We start from the raw sequence: 15,336 nt of genomic DNA on the forward strand, positions 1-15,336 counted from the left end.
TTCCTTCTTCTCTCAGGGAGGTTAAAAGTCAGTTTGTTTCCTAAGGATGAAATTTATCCTGAAGAGATAAATTCTGTTTTTCAAAGCATGCTTTCCCTAGTTAATAAACATTGTTCAAACAAACACAAAGATCTGTGTTTTACCTTCCAAAAAGTCATTTTTACCTCCTGCTTATTTCCAGAGTTTATAGTTACTAGATTGTATGAATCTAATAACACACTGTTACCGTAAGAGATCACCCAAGTGAGTGGTTTTAGAGGTAATTGGATCCTGTGTTCCCATTCAGTCCCAACTCAGCTGCTTTGTAAGTTTCAAAAGATTTGAGATTCAAGACTGAAGATTCGATGTCAGGGAACAGTAGAAGGACTTATTGTCTGACAAGGCTGTGTCCATATGCACAGAGAAACCTCACTCTAGTGAGTGTTCTTGGCTGGGAGATTAAAAATAGTTATAAATGTTAAAAGACTTTTCAGAGTTAGATGGAGTGAACAGAGCATATGGAAGAACGTGTTATTCTTAAGAATATAAGAAAGTACATGTGATGGAGGAAAGGGAACCCTGTTATGCTGTTGGTGGAAATGTAAATTGGTGCAGCCACAATGGAAACAGTATGGAGGCTCCTCAAAAAACTAAAAATAGAACTACCATATGACCCAGCAATTCCACTCCTGAGTATTTAACCAAAGAAAGTGAAAACACTAATTTGAAAAGATACATGCACCCCCCCAATGTTCATAGCAGCATTATTTACAATTGCCAAAATATGGAAGCAACCTGTGTGTCCATCAACAGATGAATAGATAAAGAAGATGTGAGAGATATATTTATGGATATATATATATATATAATGGAATATTACTCGGCCATAAAAAGGAATGAAATTTTGACATTTGCAGCAAAATGGATGAACTTGGAGGGTATTATCATTCAAGAAATAAGACAAAGATAAATATGTTATCACTTATGTGTGGAATCTAAAAAACTAATCATTATAACAAGAAAGAGACTCAAAGACATAGAGAACAAACTAGTTGTTACTCGTTGGGGGGAGGGAAAGGGGGAGGAGCCAGATAAGAGTAGGGGATTTAAGAGGTACAAACTACTTCATATAAAATAAATAAGCTACAAGGATATAGTCTACAGTACAGGGAATATAGACAATATTTTATAATAACTATAAGTGGAATATAATCTTTAAAAAATGTGAACCACTGTGTTGTACACCTGAACTATATAGAATATTGTAAACCAACTATGCCTTAATTAAAAAAAAAATTTTAAGTGTTATGTCTAGGGGCCAAGCTTTACCTTTATTAGTCATGCCTCAGTGTTTCTTTCTTTCTTTTTTCTTTCTTTTTTTTTTTTTTTTTGCCATTTCAAATGAGTTAGTTTAATTCCAGGTGGTACAGAATTCAGGATGGAACAAAGACTTAAGAACACATTTTGACAGGATTCTGGGCTGGGTTTATGCTGATTTCACAGCCAAGGTAGAAATGACTGAGATGAACTAAAGAGAAGATGAGGCACTGTGTGATTTTTTTTTTTTTAAACAAAAGTTTATTCTTAAATGTACAATAGGTTCCAAGACAACACTTCATTCTAGCTACAGGTGGCAACAGATGTTAGGGCAGGGAATCCAGATGTTTAAACAGGAATGGAATTAAAGATCATCATTGCCTCAAGCACAAGGAACAGCTTACTTTTTGCCAGATTTCTTAATTGCACCTGTGGCCAGGGGACCTTTCCGCGCAGCCTTCGCTTTTAGCTCCTCGAGTTTCTTCTGCTCCTCTCTCTGCTTCTGCTTGAATGTCTTGTCTTCCTCGTCCATCTCCTTGGACTGCTTCTTGGGCTGCTTCAGGGGCTTCTTCTTGCCACCTTTGCAGCCGGACATGGTGCCTGCCGCCCCTTCCCCAGACCCTGCCACCAGAAGCCGCCTCAGTGTTTCTGATGCTAAGAGATTGATAATCAGCTTTGAAAAGACACCTTAGAAAAGGTAGAATATGACAGAATAAAGTGATTGACAGATGGAGATGTGTGCTTAGATACCTGCAGAAATTCTTCAATCAAATTTATTCTCACAGTTCTGGAGACTAGAAGTCCGAAATCAAGGTGGCAGCAAGGCCATGCTCTCTCTGAAGGATCTAGGGAGGACTCCTTCCTTGCCTCTGTCCTAGCTTGTGGTGGCTCCAGGCCACCTTGACTTGGGACTGCATGCCTCCAGTCTCTGCCTTCATGTTCTTCCACAGGCAGGAATTCTTAAACCAAAAACTGCATTCCTAAAATATCCCAGACAAAGCACTTAAGAGACACAGAAATGATTATCAGTGGTTTGTGAGAAACACATCTGTCCCAACACTGTATGTTCCTGTTTGCAGATGGGAGCATAAGAGGCTTTTGTGAACTAGAGAAGCTGTGGGGTCATTCAAACCATTTGGCCAATTGAGAATAACGTGTCATTGTTGGTAAATACCTTGGTTTGAGACCCAACTTTGCTACTTACCAGCCAAGGCCCTTCAACCATTTAGTTAATTTCTCTTGCTTGTTCATTTTTAAAATGGGTAGTAACATCTCTCTCTTAGAAGACTGAAAATGAGGTGACAGAACGTATGCAGAGAAGTCCTTTGAGAATCAGACAATGTAGGTTTTTAGATGTGACTTGAACTAAGCAGTGTATGTCATCCCCTGGTTAAATGGAATTAAGTTCTATTATTTTCTTCTCTATCTTTAACAAGAATAATACAAGTTCTTTTGGAAAATATATTCTAACGGGTGCCTTTAAGAAAAATATTTTGCTTATTGCCAGGCAGAGGTAAGTTACCATGCGTCATGCTAGACTCTTCTCAAAGTGTTGGAACGTCATTTGTGAACATCTGCAAATAGTTCCCATTCATTTGAGCAGTTAGAAGTTTGGGCCTCTCTACATACGGCATGTTAACAATAGTTATAAAAGCATGGTCATAAAGTCTTTTTTATTGTATGATTTAAACTAACCACCTCTTCCTTCATCTCCTATGCAGTAAAATACTCTTATTTTTCTTGTGCATTTATTCGGCATAGCTGATGTTCCGTAAAATGCGAGGTTTAAGTGAATTTCCGGAAAATGTCTCAGCCACTGGAGATGTCCTGTCTCATCTGACCTCCTCGGTTGACTTGGACTTCGGTGCGCACCTTCCCCTCCACGTGACAGTGCTGCCCAACCCCTCGCACCTGGAAGCCGTTAACCCCGTGGCTGTCGGGAAGGCGCGTGGAAGGCAGCAGTCCAGGCAGGCTGGGGACTACTCTCCAGACAGTTCGGCTCAACCTGGGGACAAAGTCATTTGCTTACAGGTACTGGTAGCTTCAGGAAGTGAGGCCAGAGGTTGGGAAGACCGGGAAGAGAGGTAGTTGTGACAGGAGATGGCAGGCATTCAAGATGAAACCGAGGTGAACTTTTGGGAAAAGAAGATTCTGGGGTTGCTTTAAAAATTAATAGCAGATGTAGAAGTCTAGTCTCAAGGCTGACATACCTGCTCCTGCTAAGAGGACAGATGTCGCAACTTCTCCGAAAGAATGACTTCTCGGAAACAGCATGGTATCCATGTATCTAACAAGATTGCAAGAGCCTGGATTTATTTTGTTTGCTTGTTTGCTCATTTTACAATGAAGGTCTTTTACAATTAAGCCAAACAATACATATTACTAGTTTTTTGGTTTCCTCTGTTCCTCAGGTTTTGGTAACTTAACTGGTATATTTTAGAGGTTTGGACTGTGAGTCACATTTTTCTTATGCCAAGTATTCATTTAAATGTGAACCTTTAAGGAATCTAGATAATAAAACAAACTAGTGAATATAATAAAAAAGAAACAGACTCACAGATACAGAGAACAAACTAGTGGTTACCAGTGGGGAGAGGGGAAGGGGGAGGGGCAAGATAGGGGTAGGAGAGTCAGTAGTTTATACAAACTACTATGTATAAAATAAATAGGGAGGAAGATAATAGCTCAGTGGTAGAGCACGTGCTTAGCATGCACGAGGTCCTGGATTCAATCCCCAGCACCTCCATTAAAGTAAATAAATAAATAAACCTAATTACCTCCCCCACCTCAAACAAACCAAAAATTCATTAAAGTAAATAAGCTACAAGGATATATTGTACAGCACAGGGAATATAGCCAATATTTTATACTGACTATAAATGGAGTATAATCTTTAATAATTGAGAAGCACTATGTTGTACACCTGAAACATACAATATTGTAAGCCAACTCTACCTTAATAAAAATTTTTTAAAAAAGAACCCTTAACTATTAGAGGATAATTAATCGTGAATATCAGTAACTGAGTCTTCAAACCCAGTGAAAATAGATAAATCCACAGGGCAGTATTGAGCTGCGTATTCAAATAATCACATGATCCCATTCATGTTAATTTTCCATGGGCCAGAAACTTGTAGCAGATAAATCGAGGGTGAGCAGGACTGGGTTTGATTATGTTATGGTACTTCTCAATAGCAATCTTCAACTCTCTTTACCTTTCCCTTGACTCAGTTTGTGGCACTCTAAAGTATTTCAGTCGTTCACGTTGACTCAGTACACGAAGCAGATCTTAAGCCTGATTTTGGAAGTAAGAGGTGAAAATGGCATTTTCTTTAAAGCGATGAGAAACTGCCTTCTTTCCTCTACTTTGTGTTCTGCAGATATTTTGCCCGGCTGTGTCTGCACGTGTCTTGCCTCGCACAAGCTCACAATTCTGATTTCTTGTGGGAACTCTTAACGGTGGCGTCTGTGAAATCGCCCTGGGGGAGATCCTGGGTGCTGCTTTTGCTGTGTTTGTCCTCGTCCTGGGCCCGGTGGAAGTGGATTGTCATTAGGGATCTTTCTTGTGTGTCCAAACCCCCTGCCCTTTGGCTGAGCAGTTTCCACCACCCCCAGCATTTCTTGGGGCTTAAGGACCTGACCCCCACAAAGCTTTATGGGCATTGCTGAGTGTTTTCTGGTTTTGTTTCTGTTTTTTTTTTCTTTAATTATTTTTAGTTTTAGACTTTTAAAATTTTTTGTTAGTTTGCATGCTTTTTTTTTAATGGTTTTAAAAAATAGATTTATTTACTTTATTTTATTTATTTTTCCTGGGACCTCGTACATGCTAAGCACATGCTCTGCCTCTGAGCTAGCCATTCCCTCCCCACTGTTCTCTATTTTGATTTAAGAAGGGAAATAAAATTAGCAGATGACACACAGCTTTTGTGCCAAGAACCCTAAGACCATGCTAACACGACACAGGCTGTGAGCAGAGGCTATGTTCTCATCCATGCCTCTCCTGTAACACTTTCGTAAAGGAGCAGCAGAGGCACACATCTCTCTTCCTGGCTTTACGCGTCTCCTTTCCACCATTATCCTCCAAGAAATCCCATCAGCAAGGAGCCCAAAGGGTGAGGAGTATTCAGATGCTGGGAACCCCTGGACCCTGTGCGGGTCCCTGTGCGGCTGAGGGTTGGATGTCACCAGGATCACGGCCGGGAAAGACAAGGGTTCTGGAACCACGAAGACCTGAGTTCAGAGCCTGGCTTTGCTGCCTTCCAGCTTGGCATGCTTTGTTCTCTTCCTCCTCAGACTCTGAATCTCAGAAATAAATGGGAGTTAAATTCTTCATAGTGTTCTGAGGATTAAATGAGAACATAGTATGTGCCTTGACCCAGGTGTAACGCTTGGGGCTGGGGGGTGAAATAAGTAGAAGAATTGGAGGCATCACAGAAGGTCTAGCGTTCAGTCTAAGCCATGTGAAGTACACGCTCATTCTGAACCTTGGTTTCCTCATCTGCAAAAAAGGATACTAGCGATTTCCTTACCGGGCCCTCCACGCCTGGCTGTTGAATGGATGGATGGCAGGTGTCTGGTGTGTGGAGATAAAGTGATGGTATGTTAGTACTAAGCACAGATACTCCAAAATGTCAGTTATTCCTACAGAACCTAGCAACGGGAAGATGTGGGCTGAAGATTTCACTAAGCAAAGGAGCGCTGCTTTTCTTAGCCAAAATGTTCTAATTACACAAAAATCACTCTTTTTAAGGACATTTTCTGTGTCATTAAAAAAAAAAATCCACTTCCAAGGATTCTTTCTTCATTTATATTTAGGTCTTTTATTTTTGCTGTTATTAGAGACACAGTGGTTACCAAATCAGGTCATCTTACTCTTTTTTTTTTTTCCCCAGATCATTTTATTCTTTAGTTCAGCATTTTGGCTGTTTATGATAATAGCCTTTTATTTAATTAACTTTTAATTAAAATACATTTATCATGTAACATCATGTAAATTTAAGGTGTACAACATTGTTGATTTGATAGATAATCGTCTTTCATTCAGTGTGAAGTCAGTGGAGCTTGTTTTCTCCTAAGATCTACAATCCCCTCACTATTTGCTTTCAAATTCTCTTTAAAAAAATTGCCCTCTTCTCTACCACCTGCTGTCCACCAGGCTTTGTGATATTATGTGCTAGCAGACTTCGAAAATTCTGGAAAAATAGCACATTTCAGAGATTCTCTTATAATTGCATTCTGCTTTTTCCTCAAAGCCTCCTTTCACGTTTGTATGATGGACTCTCCTCCCACACCTCTTGGCTGCTGTCATGTCACTCTCTTTAGTGGTGGCCAGCACACCAGCACACCCCGGTGGGGATTAGATGATGCAAGCGGCACATGCTCCCTTTTTGGGGAGTGAGATGATTGGGGAAGAGTGAGAGTGCAGATCTGTGCCTCGTTCCTTGTGTCTTGCAGGCTGTTTGCATGGTTGCTTTTACTAGAGCTGCCTGTCCTTCTGCACTGGCAATCGCCCTTCCTTCTCCGGTGCTGCTGTCCGGTAGCCTGTAGATGGGAGTGTGAGAAGTGATGGGTATAGGTGACAATGTGGGGTGGAAGGAATAGGTCAACTGGCGTGGCTACAGGAGGAAATGGGCTGACTTAGCATCTTTGCATGTTACTTGGGATCAGCCGAACCATTCTAGAAAATCCTATAACCAGCAGATTTTTAGGAGGGCAGGGGATCAGTGGCAGTGTGGTTATTTTTATTCATACTATTATTTGAAAACCTGTTTCTCCATTCCTTATGTTCATACTCTTTTTTTCTGCCCCATGATCTAGGTTCACGGTGATGCTTCTTTCTGTGGTCAAGGGATTGTTCCTGAAACATTTACGCTCTCTAATCTCCCACATTTCAGAATTGGTGGGAGTGTCCACTTGATTGTCAATAACCAGCTGGGGTACACCACTCCCGCAGAAAGAGGACGGTCTTCCTTATACTGTAGTGATATTGGTATGTAACACAGGGAGGAGTTGGTGGTGTTGAGTCAGACAAGGAATTCCTAGAGAAACTTCTAGTTCACTCAGAACAGTGAGCCTCACTGGTTGTCTCGTTTTAAATTTGGATCAGGTATGGTCAGTGGTCACCAACAGTGTTGTTCCTTTAAAAGTCTGAGTGTGATCTTTAAATCAAAGGAAATAAGACAAGAGCGGAACTTAGAGGATGCAATCCCAAGTTGCTTAAGTATCCAGTTGAATGATCTGGTGGCATCCAGAGATGAACACAGTTAGTACCACTGGAGTGATTGTCTTTAGGATATGCAAGCTCGGAGTACCCAAGATCTTAGTCAAAATGGATGTATTCAACTGGTAAATTTGGCCAAGTAGCCTGGTTAGAAATCAGATGTGAGGAGCAAAGTCAGCCTGTTTTAACCTGTGGAAATCGGTAGCATGAAAAGAAATGCAGGGCTTTTATTACCTATTCCCTCTTCTGTAGAGTTACAAGATTTGTCAGATGGTAGAAAGCACTCTGTTTTTACACCCAGACCTGGCCTGGATGTCTTTTGGGGTTATCTATGTGAATTTTTTGTTGATTAGTTAGAGATTCTGAAAATTCAATTTCAAACTTCTCTTTGGAGAAAACCCCCCTTTTTTTTTTTGTCTAGGATGCTTCGTTTAATGACCCTTTGACCTCAGGAGGAAAGATAATAGTAATGATAACAATAACAAATAAGTATCCGTTATTATGTACCAGGCCCTGTTAAGTACTTTATATGCGTTAACTCACTGACTCCTTGAGGCATCACTAAGGGGTGCCGCAGATAAGGAGGCTGAGATTCATACCTTTACCAGGATCACACAATTAGTCACAGAGCTGGGACTTCAAACCATTTTTGTCAGCTGGACCCCAATGTGTGGATTCTTGTTAAACTTTTTTGGGGGAGGTAATCAGGTTTGTTTGTTTGTTTAAACATTTTTTTATTGAGTTATAGTCATTTTACAATGTTGTGTCCAATTCCAGTGTAGGGCACAATTTTTCAGTCATACATGAACATACACATATTCATTGTCACATTTTTTTTCCGCTGTGAGCTACCACAAGACCTTGTATATATTTCCCTGTGCTATGTAGTATAATCTTGTTTATCAATTCTACATATGCCTGTCAGTATCTACAAATTTTGAACTCCCAGCCTATCTCTTCCCACCCCTTCTCCCTCTTGGCATGTTTGTTTGTTTATTTAAATGGAGACATTGGGGATTGAACCCAGGACCTCATGCATGCTAAACAAGCACTCTACCACTGAGCTATATCCTCCCCGACACAGCGTGGGTTCTTAACAACCAAGCCCAACTACCCCTGAGGATGTTGGCTGTCCCCCCAGGCGAGCGATGGGACTTGGAGGTAGGTTCATGGGTTGACTGGCTAACTTCTTCTCTGTCTTCTCTGCCTCAGGGAAGCTTGTGGGCTGTGCCATCATCCATGTCAATGGAGATGACCCAGAGGAAGTGGTCCGGGCCACACGACTGGCGTTTGAGTACCAGCGCCAGTTCCGGAAGGACGTGATTGTTGATTTGTTGTGCTACAGGCAGTGGGGCCACAATGAGCTGGATGAGCCTTTCTTCACCAACCCCGTCATGTACAAAATCATCAGGTGTGATGCTCAGCCTCCATTTAACATGCCCTCTCTCCCACAGTGCTCCCACTTTTATTTTTATTAGACGTTCTCTGATTGGGTGACCAACTTTCCCTGAGTGCCTGGGACGTGAAACTGTCGGTGCTAAAACTGGGACGTCCTGGGCAAACTGCAGTGGTCGCCCCCTGGGTCTCAGGAAAGCTTCCCAGGTTCTTCAAACTCCATGTGTTTCCCTGAGGAATAGACAAAGGGCAACTAAACAACTTCACTTAGCAGATGGGAGGACTGGATAGGAGGACCTAGGCAGAGCCTTGCCCTGGCACTGACAGGATCAGAAACAGAACCTACCTGATTCACTTCTGCAAACCATAGGTGAGGACCTCCTTTGTGCCTTGGCAAGAGGTTACACGATGGATTTTAATGAAGTTCAGAACTACGCTATCCAGTATGGAAGGCACTGGCCGTAAGTGGCCACTGAACACTTGAAATGTGACAAGTCTTGATGGAGATGTGCTGTAAGTGTAATGTGTACACCAGATTTCAAAGACTTAGTATGAAAAAAAGGAGTGTAGACAATCTCAATAGTAATTTTGATATTGATTGGACAATGAAGTGACAATATTCTGGATATACTGAGTTAAATGAATGTACGATTAAAATTAATTCCACTTATTTCACCTTTTCTAGTGTGACCACTGGGAAATTTTAAATTCCACATTGGCTTACATTATTACTTCTCTGGGGACAGCCCTGAGCCAGGAGGTTAACGTGATGGAGAGGAATGTATTACTTTGGGATTTCCTTTTTGGATGCTAGAAAGTAAAATAGATCCCTCTTCCCTGCTTTATTTCCTCACGGACATAGATTCAAGGAGAGGAATAAACTTGGTGACATTTTATGGGCTTTTCTAATCATAGGTGACATTTTATAGGCTGCTCTTGGAACAACAAATCTGAATTCTCCATTTATCTCTGAACTTAGCAGCTCAATGACTTTATGTGACTCAGGATCCAATTTTTAAAAAGCTATTCTGCCTACCTCCCATTTTTGTCAGGATTACAACCAGACTTTAAAGTATTACGCAAATGCAGAGGAGCATCATTATTACTGTTGTTGTAAAACCAGGTGCTGAAGAGTTACAGGCTTCTTAAAGCAAACAGAAACAGATGTTGGCAACTTTGGGTGCGATGCTTTTTGAAATAAAGCAGTGTGGAATGGGGAGATGGTACAGGTCAGCCTTGTAAATAACAGTCCAGAATTTACTGATTCAAAGAAAAACCCCTCTGCTCATTAACCTCTACCTGACCATAAACAGATGCTTATAAAGATAAATTTGTTTTCTCTTGCTTGCCTGGAAGAGGTGGTTACTCACCACTGCCTTAAAAAAAAAAAAGGAAGGAAAAATTTACTGGCATGAAAGTCACATGACATAAAACGGACTACTCTCAAGTGAACAATTCAGTGGCATTTGGTACGTTCACGATGTTGTGCAAGCACCCGTTCTGTCTAGTTCCAAAATATTTCTCGTGTGTGTTTTTATAGAGAAGACACTCCATGAATACCTTTGACACTGACTGTATCTGTCTCTCTTTGATTTTCACAAATCAGGTTGATTTTTGTTTCCCTCTTTCTTGGACAGAGCCCGGAAGAGCATCCCTGACACATATGCAGAGTACCTCACGGCCAGTGGACTCATGACCCAGGAGGACGTGTCGGACATCAAAGCCTCCTACTATGCAAAGTTAAATGGCCATTTAACCAACATGGCCCACTACAGCCCCCCGGCCACGAACCTGCAGGCCCACTGGCAGGGCCTGGTACAGCCGGAAGCTTGCATTACCACCTGGAACACAGGTGTGCCCCTCGACCTCCTGCAGTTCATTGCCAGGAAGTCTGTGGAGGTGCCGGAGGAACTCCAGATGCACAGTCACCTTCTGAAGATGCACGTCCAGGTAAGGAGCCCAGAGACCTCCGGGTACTGTTTGTCCATCTTGCGCAGCAAAGGAATTGGTGTGGGTCTGGTCTTGTTGATTGGCTAGTGCATTCGGCAAAGATTTACTGTGTGTCATTAGGTTCTAGGAACCAACCCTAGTGGTGTCTTGATACCGATAGTCAATTAACTTGGATTTTGCCTATGTGTAATTTTCATCTACTAATTCATTCATTCATTTATACATGTTTCATACATTATGTGCGACATACACATTATTAAGAACCCAGCCGTACAAGTCTTGCTTATTCTGACCAGTGAGCAGAAGACAACTTTCATTTTGGGGGGAATGGCTCAAATAAAATAAATAAAAATCAACACACATTCTCCCAAAAGGCAACCATTTAGACCCTTAAATATATTGAGGTTTTACATACTGTCTCATATTAAGTGTGGATTGACACACTGTTGAGGTTTGCCTGCGGCTTGGTGGTTTCCTGGAATGAGGGACTTTCAGCACTAAAAGCAGGAGAGCAAGGAGATATGTCTTGAACACAGTGGATGAAGAAGACACTGTGAGCTCTAGATTATTTTCAAAACGCTAACTTCATTTGTAAGTTTCTGTTATAGGTATAGAGGCTGTTAAAACAATTGATGCACTCACCATCTGGCTGAGGAAGTAGAATGTTACCCATGTGGTTCCCCACAACCACTTCCTGATGCCACCTTCTCTCATCCATCCACCGGGTTAACCATTAACCTGACTGCCTGTTTGTTTTGCCTGCTTTCAAGCGTCATATAATTTCTGTCATACTCTCATGTTTCCTTCTGCACTTTCTGTTGTACTTAACGTTAAGTTTTTGACACTTAACCATGGTTGCATTACCTTTTTTGAACTCAATATGGAAACAGATGTGGACTCTTAAAAGTTTCTTTTTCCCTCCCCTTCGATTTTACAGTCCAGAATGGAGAAGGTGATAGACGGAACGAAGTTAGACTGGGCCACGGCAGAAGCTCTGGCCTTGGGCTCGTTACTTGCTGAAGGTAGGACATTTCTGTACAGCCGCACAGTGGGGAGAGGATGCTTTATATGACATTTGTTGTATGTGACGCCTACAGTTTTGAGTTACACCTACCTCTTACCATTTTCATCAACAAGAGAGGTTCTCTAATGTGTTCATTTTTATTACCTGAAAACATTATTTAATCTTAGTATAAGTTCTGTTGACAACCTTCGTCAGTGAATAGACTATGAAAGAATTATTCCTGGGAAACAAAGTACTGGATGTACTGGAAAGAGATTTTCCTCTAAAAATGATGGGGTGAATGGTGGGGACTCTCATTCCTATACAATCTCACCTTGACTACAGAGCGTTGAATATAGGACAGGTATTTTTTTAACTTTATCTATATATGTATTTATTTTACAATATTGTATTTTTAAAATTGAAGTATAAGTGATGTACATTATTATACATTACAGGTATACAATATAGTGATACACAATTTTTAAGAGTTATACTCCATTTATAGTTACTATAAAATATTAGCTATATTCCCATATGTACAATACATCCCTGTAGCTTATTTTATACGTGACATTTGTACCTCTTAATCCTCCAGCTCCATCTTGCCCCTCCCCCTTCCCTCTCCCCACTGGCTCACCACCAGTTCCTTCTTTACATCTGTGAGTCTGTTTCTTTTCTGTTATATTCACCAGTTTGTTGTAATTTTTTAGATTCCACATATAAGTGGTATCTTACAGTATTTGTCTTTCTCAGGACAGGTCTATTTTTAAGAAGAAGAATCTATTATCCTAAGGACAGTTCTGGGGATGAACTGGTATATAAGAATTCAGGGTCACCAAGCCTTGTTATTATGTAGGTTATTCACGGGAATCTGTTTTTTTCTTCTACTTCTTGCCTTCTTAAGGTTTTAACGTCCGTCTGAGTGGCCAAGATGTAGGCCGTGGAACTTTTAGCCAGAGGCATGCAATGGTTGTTTGCCAGGAGACCGATGACACCTATATCCCCCTGAACCACATGGACCCTAATCAGAAGGGGTTTCTGGAGGTAGGAGGTTTTATTGTCGAGTATAAAACCCAGGTGCTGATGATTATAGCCTCAGGCTCCCCAAAGCAAACAGAAACAGATGCTGGCAACGTTGGGTCCAGTACATTTTGAAATAAAGCGATGCTGAACAGGTGGACAACGTAGGTTCATTCCACTTGGAATGGAAGTAACACCCGAGGGTGTCAACTTGAGCCGTCTTACTTTGGCTTCTTCCCTGTGACCATGTCAATTTCAAATGGACGTCCACTCTGTCAGTACAAAATTGACATTGTAATCTGCACGTTACTGAATTCACCAAAGTCAGCTGAAGACATGGATAATAAGCGAACATTTCTTTCCTACCTTAAAAAAAAAAAGAGAACACTTTCTCAAGGTTGCCTTACTCCCTAAGGTTTAGCAGGCTTGATGAATATATCCATTACCGTTTATTTCTGTGTGCCAGTCACTGAGTTAGGTTCTCTAGGGTCAAGGACGGGGGCTGGGTCTTTTCATTTTTGTTTTCTCCAACAACTAGCATATCACCTGGCACCTGAAGTTTATTAAATTATCCTTTAAGTTACGATCAGTGGCGGGGCGTGATTTTTCCTACAGGTAGCCATTTGTTTGAGAGTACTGGGTTCACTGATACCCAATATTTTAAAAATTCACTTGTCAAAGGCGAGATTCCAGGACAATTACTTAAAGGACATGCAGCTCATCCTTAAGTTAGTCTATAATCCCCCCTTAATCAGTATCTAGATCACTAGTCACTAAGAACGCTTAGTATCTCTCCCACCCAGTGTCTTTTATTGATGTGTGATTTGAGGCATAGTATCAGTTAATTTTGAATATTGCTGTTTAGAAAGCCCCAAGTAATGGCCTTGCATCTGTTAGGAGGATGCTGTGGAAGATGTCATTTCTTATCTGATACTGTGTCCTTTATACGAAGGCCCTGGGAGAAACTCCTGCTCAATCTTGGTATTGAGAGTAGTCGTGGTTCACTGAGCAGCAGTTCAGCTTAATTGTGTGCACCCCATGAACCCTGCAACTGATGGACCTCCCCTTATCAATAGTGGCTTCCAGGAAGGGGTGGAGGCCATGACAGCCTCGAGAAAGTAGGTTATCAGGTTGTGTCTTTTCCCTAACCCTATTCAGTGTCTCAATCTCTATTTATCTTCTTTCCCTTCATTCACATTTACAGTATCATGTTGTGCACTATGTATATCTATGAGCCATCTTAAATTTTTTTCACAATAATTAAAAACATTAATAGATTCAACAAGTGAAGGTAGATAAGTGTATATAAGTATGCAAAGTACAAAAGACGCACAGAAGAAGCAGCAGCCAACCTACTTGAGGATCATAAGGAAGAACTTTAGAGAGGAGGCCAGACTTGAGCTGGGACTTGGACACTTGGAATTGCCTTGTCTAGTAATGTAGGGAGAACATTCTAGGTGGACACAATAGCGTATGTAAAAGCTGTGACGTAAGAGGCCTTGACCTCATGCTCAGGGAACTACTTAGAGCTTCATGTGACTGGAGTTTAAGCTGGAAAGTGGATATAGGAGTAAAAGAAGAGGAAGGTGGGGAGGGCATAGCTCAAGTGGTGGAGCGCATGCTTAGCCTGCACAAGGTCCTGGGTTCAATCCCCAGTACTGCCTCCAAAAATAAATAAATAAACCTTATTACCCACTCCACCCCCAAAATATAAAGAAGTAAAAGAAGAGGAGACGGAATAGACAAGATTCCCCACACTGTGAAAGTCTCAGAACATTATGTAAAAGAGAAACCATGGGGGAGTTGTGAACAGGTGACCAGATTTCCGTATTAGAAAGAGCTTTCCTGGAGGTGCCTTGGAAGCCATGTTGAAGAAGGATGAGAACTAGGACAATTTCTAAGGAGGCTTCTCGGTCGTCTAAACAGGAAGTCACGGGGCTGTGAATTAGGGCAACAGCAGTGTGGTGGGAGATGGGGCTGGGTTTGAGAACGATTCGGAAGACAGCAGCGGTGGGACTTAGTGGTAGAGGTAGAGAGTGAAGAGAAAAGACCAGCCCCGGTTCTCTCCTTGCTCCCCGGCCAGGACAACCGGTGTCATGGGGATGGTGTTTGCCCCAGTAGAGAGTCAAGGAGAGGGAGCAGGTTTGGGGAGGAAAGATGATGGATTCAGTGTTGGTCATTAAACTTGGAGGCAGCTGAATGGCATTGAGATTTCAGGCACTTTGATGTGTGTGTATATATATATATATGGAGTTAATGAAGGAATCTGTTCTTGGGGTGTAGATTTGGGAATCATCAGAGTGTAGGTATGTTTGAAACCACAGGGGTGGGAGAATCTCCCTGAGAGACAGCAGAATGAGAAGAGATAGGGTCATGGGGAAAACAACTTTTAAAAGGCTGGAGGAGGAAAAGTTTTCCCCAAAGAGCATCCAGAAAAGCAGGAGGAAAA

At 41.5% G+C, this 15,336-nt stretch overlaps 2 protein-coding genes across 2 annotated transcripts in view; one reads left to right on the forward strand and one right to left on the reverse strand.

The window, feature by feature from the left end:
* The window catches only part of DHTKD1 (dehydrogenase E1 and transketolase domain containing 1), a 40,081-nt gene that overhangs the window by 12,196 nt on the left and 12,549 nt on the right, over positions 1–15,336 (forward strand). Inside the window, exons 5-10 of the mRNA XM_006174188.3 lie at positions 3,058–3,327; positions 7,114–7,285; positions 8,729–8,927; positions 10,549–10,861; positions 11,799–11,883; positions 12,772–12,911. Coding sequence (XP_006174250.2) covers positions 3,058–3,327; positions 7,114–7,285; positions 8,729–8,927; positions 10,549–10,861; positions 11,799–11,883; positions 12,772–12,911 — 1,179 coding nt within the window. The remainder of the gene's footprint in view (positions 1–3,057; positions 3,328–7,113; positions 7,286–8,728; positions 8,928–10,548; positions 10,862–11,798; positions 11,884–12,771; positions 12,912–15,336) is intronic.
* Positions 1,354–2,334, reverse strand: LOC116661430 (translation machinery-associated protein 7-like). Its single transcript, XM_032473545.1, has one exon. It carries the CDS (start codon positions 1,889–1,891, stop codon positions 1,697–1,699), a length of 195 nt encoding a protein of 64 aa, XP_032329436.1. The 5' UTR covers positions 1,892–2,334; the 3' UTR covers positions 1,354–1,696.

This window comes from Camelus ferus, chromosome 35 (genome assembly GCF_009834535.1).
Source record: "Camelus ferus isolate YT-003-E chromosome 35, BCGSAC_Cfer_1.0, whole genome shotgun sequence".
Lineage (NCBI taxonomy): Eukaryota > Metazoa > Chordata > Mammalia > Artiodactyla > Camelidae > Camelus > Camelus ferus.

What these genes read in the sequence shown, in the direction of transcription:
- LOC116661430 (XM_032473545.1), bottom strand. Translation starts at nt 1,891, where the DNA reads ATGTCCGGCTGCAAAGGTGGCAAGAAGAAGCCCCTGAAGCAGCCCAAG.